Source organism: Branchiostoma floridae, unplaced genomic scaffold (genome assembly GCF_000003815.2).
Source record: "Branchiostoma floridae strain S238N-H82 unplaced genomic scaffold, Bfl_VNyyK Sc7u5tJ_1383, whole genome shotgun sequence".
Lineage (NCBI taxonomy): Eukaryota > Metazoa > Chordata > Leptocardii > Amphioxiformes > Branchiostomatidae > Branchiostoma > Branchiostoma floridae.
Genome location: NW_023365710.1, coordinates 42,945 through 46,713, shown reverse-complemented (window position 1 = coordinate 46,713; position 3,769 = coordinate 42,945). Strand labels below are relative to the sequence as shown.

At 41.0% G+C, this 3,769-nt stretch overlaps 2 protein-coding genes across 4 annotated transcripts in view; both read right to left on the bottom strand.

Moving 5' to 3' along the window:
• The window catches only part of LOC118407510 (MFS-type transporter SLC18B1-like), a 27,062-nt gene that overhangs the window by 2,074 nt on the left and 21,219 nt on the right, over positions 1 to 3,769 (bottom strand). The gene's annotated exons all lie outside the window — the stretch shown is intronic.
• LOC118407511 (MFS-type transporter SLC18B1-like) overlaps positions 2,655 to 3,769 on the bottom strand; it is a 2,622-nt gene continuing 1,507 nt past the window's right edge. The window contains exons 4-5 of the mRNA XM_035807992.1: positions 3,295 to 3,363; positions 2,655 to 3,073 (exon numbers count right to left, since the gene is read on the bottom strand). Coding sequence (XP_035663885.1) covers positions 2,942 to 3,073; positions 3,295 to 3,363 — 201 coding nt within the window. The 3' untranslated portion in view covers positions 2,655 to 2,941. The remainder of the gene's footprint in view (positions 3,074 to 3,294; positions 3,364 to 3,769) is intronic.

Genomic DNA, 3,769 nt, shown 5'->3' with positions numbered 1-3,769 from the left:
TGCAATATGCGCCTGTCACCCACGTCGTTCGGTGGACGAGTCTACGAGGCCCCAGATGACACTTTCGGCACTACGGTGTTCTTCTCTCCAAAAAGCTCGAGTTTCTGGTGATTTTTTAATTCGGTGATCTTCTGTAGATAACAAAATATCGATGTACCATCGACAATCTTGTGCCAAATAAGAGGAGGTGCCATCACTTTGTCCCTGTTCTTTTGTTTCATGTTTACAGAAAGTAGTGAACGAGGAAGTAGACGGTCGTACTTAGACATATATCTTATCTTCATCAAGATCATGCTAAGTCTAATATTTGTGAATGAATTTTTGGCGACGCCTCAGGTGCGGTCCTATTTTGTGATGTATCAAGTTTCTAAAGGACGTGCCCCTACCCCTCTGTCCGTGAGCCATCCCCAGAGCGGTGCCGACAGCGTGTACAGACCCACACTCAGCAGGAAGATCAGACCCACCTGCGTCTCGTTCATGTCAAACTGGAACAAAACATCGCACATGACATACTACTGCACATATCGTTTATTCTATTTACACTGACAAAACATTGCGAGATACACTCATTTTGTTCAGTTTACATAATTTTTATCTGCAGATCGGTGTTGATATATAAGGAAATAGCATGAAATTTCATCTTTGGTGGTAGAAAACATTGTAGAAAACGCCTATACTTTACATCGAACACTGGAATTAACACTATATCGACTTGCCCCTCTGTGTGTGTTCCTGACGTCCCTGCTGGTGATAGAAGGGTCATTTGTCACGGTGGCCAGGTAGTGAGTCAAGGAATCAGGACAGAGGCATGATGTTTGCGGAGATGATCAACTTTATTTAGCGCTCAAGCTGGACAATCTCGACACGTCTTACCCCTTGTAGGGGCTTCAAATTCAAGATTGACAAATTTCAATAATTTCACATGGTGCGGAAAGGGGTTGCGAAGAATCACCCCAATTTGGGTCTATTGGGTCAGTTAGTCCTCACTCATAGTGAGCAATTGGGCTGGTCTCAATCATGATGTTTCTGACCTTATGGTGAAGAGATGCTGTTACAGTTCCAATCATGTAACCCGTAACCTTGGAGTGGCCTTCATGCCTTGTTACGTGGTGACCATTAAGTAAAAAAAAAAAAAAAAAATTCAAAGGTTTCTGACCTGCAATGGTCCCTTGGGGATGCTTTCTGAGAAGCTGGATCAGGGGGCTGTGGCACTGTGTTCTAGGCTAGTGACACACCCCCTGTCAGTTGGCAAAAAGTAACAAAAACAGGAAAAATGATTAAAACTTGCTCACCCTGGCATAAGAGCACTACTCTACCTCCATTTAGGGGCCTAAATCTGTACTAAAATGTTATTTGGGGTAGACCTGTAAGCATTTGAGGGCACTACATATACAGCTAAAGAATACAAAAACTAACAAAAATGGCCAGAATACACTAAAATTGACCACATTAACCAAAACCTTTTATTTTGCCGAATCTGAACATCTGCAACCTACACTGTCTCACCAATATGAAATGTTACTTTCATTTTCCTGCTAAACGTCGAAAATAGGCTAAAATACTGTATGGACTCGTTTTGGGCCTTCTGCGCCCGCGTCAATTAGGGTCATTGCCCTGTCATGTCTCACGCTCGAATCCCTTCCCTTACTACGTGTCACTTCCCCAACCCCTTTACATCTGCTCCCCATTACCCGGGTGACATTCCTCACTCCAGGGATTATCACGCTATCACATCGTGGCACATTCATTATATGAACGAGGTCGACAGAGTTCGTCCGAAAATTTATAGGCGTAAGTCCCTATTGTGTTAATTCCAGTGTTGGATGTAAAGTGTATTTTTTCTATAATATGAGGAAGTAACTTACATGTAACTCTGAGCCCCCGGGCATCTGTCTCTGTCAATGCAGTGGAGGCTTCGTTTTTTTATATCTGGTTTACTTTATTCTGTTGAAGGTTGAATGTTTTTCTATATGGCAACAATCTTACCTTTAAGTCTAAATATGGCTGAAGTGTTGGCTCCAGAAATGTATAGACAGCCGTACACGTCATGATCGCTAAACCTGTAATGTGCAAAATGTGCAGCAATAATGGTCTGTCTATCTTGTGCCTGCTATGTATATCAATGATATAAATATCATATCTAATCATATAGAGAGTAAACTCTCTCACATCAGATACATGGGTAGCACTGAATAATTCACATTCCTCATGCGCTTTGATAAATTGATACAATTCTATCTTTTCATCATTCCAGGAACATGCCATGAGGCGAGGGGAGGCCGAACCTATATCACAGACTACGTTAATTCTACTGTACAAACTTTGTCTTAACGTCCTTCACGTATCAATTCATAGTTAGGGTACATATATACATATACCTGCTCTTCAACAGATCTGCTCAGGGTCACAGACGTAGAATAGTGGATTATATCTGAACGTATCAGTTTGTATCCGATAGTTGCTTAAGTAACTATGACTTGAGTCATTTGAAGTATATTACGTAGACCTACTTGCTATGTATGTCGAAGGAACTTTCAGCAGCGCCAGCAGTGATGCCGTTTCCTCTGTAGCGCCATTACTGTCTAAAATTGGACACAAAGACAGACGAACCAATGTGGATGAAACTACATTACAAGAACAAATTTTACTCGGTAGTACGGGCGTATGTCAGAGCAGATAAAGGATGTATTGAAGCAATGTTCCATGTGTGTTTTTGATAAATGCCAGGCTTTAAAAAACTAAAAGACACATTTTCATCCACACCCCCCTACCAAAACCCTTTAGCAAAGACTCATGAATCTTTACATGATTAGAATATTGAAACAAATTAACATTTACATCATCCCTGAATCTAACTGATTGCCCCATCCATTTGTATAATTGCATCAAAGTGTGGACAGACAGCGATGGCTATCATATCAAAGTATATCCCTCACATATACTACTTTAAAAAAATTATGAGGCAAATTTCGTTGCACATACCTGACTGCCTCGGCAGTATCAGCGGCATGAACACTGCACAGACCAACATGAAGCCGCCGACTACCAAGAACGGCACTTTGTACCCACCAAGCTTAAAAAAATTAAAATTAGTTAACATCAGGCACTTAATTGATTAATCAAAAATATCAAATTTTCTATTCAGAAAGGTTTTCAAGATTTGGAATTTTTCGAAACTATTCTGGGCTTTCTTGTTATAGCAGTTGTGTTGGACGCTATTATCCATAGATACATGTTTCTTTACAATACTTGTGTATATCTCATCTAAATAATCATAGTTTGAAGGATACATACGGAATATAGAGCTCCTCCAACAGGCGGACCAATCATCATCCCCGCACCCGTAAATATCTCCAGAGTGCCCTGGAATAATGACGACATTAAACTCAACGGTACTAATGTCTTAATCGTTAAAAGCAGGGCATATATTGAAATATGTTCCCTGTATTCTTGAGTGTGTGTGTGTTGTGTGTGTATGTATGCTCGGCAACCAGATTTTTTTTTCAACTTTTAAACGTCCAAAGGTGAATAGGAATAAGCACGTTCACCGTTCCAAGTACGCATGCGCAGTGACAGGAATTATGGGTAATATGTCCGAGGTGAAGGCCCATGAGACATGTACAAAGCGCGTTTGGACTAATCGAGACAATGGTATAGACGAGTACTGTTTACAAGTCAGGGGCATTCACCTTTGACATAATACCCACAATTCCTGCCGATGCACATACTCGTACTACCCCCCTCACATTAGGCGAAAATCGATCGGACG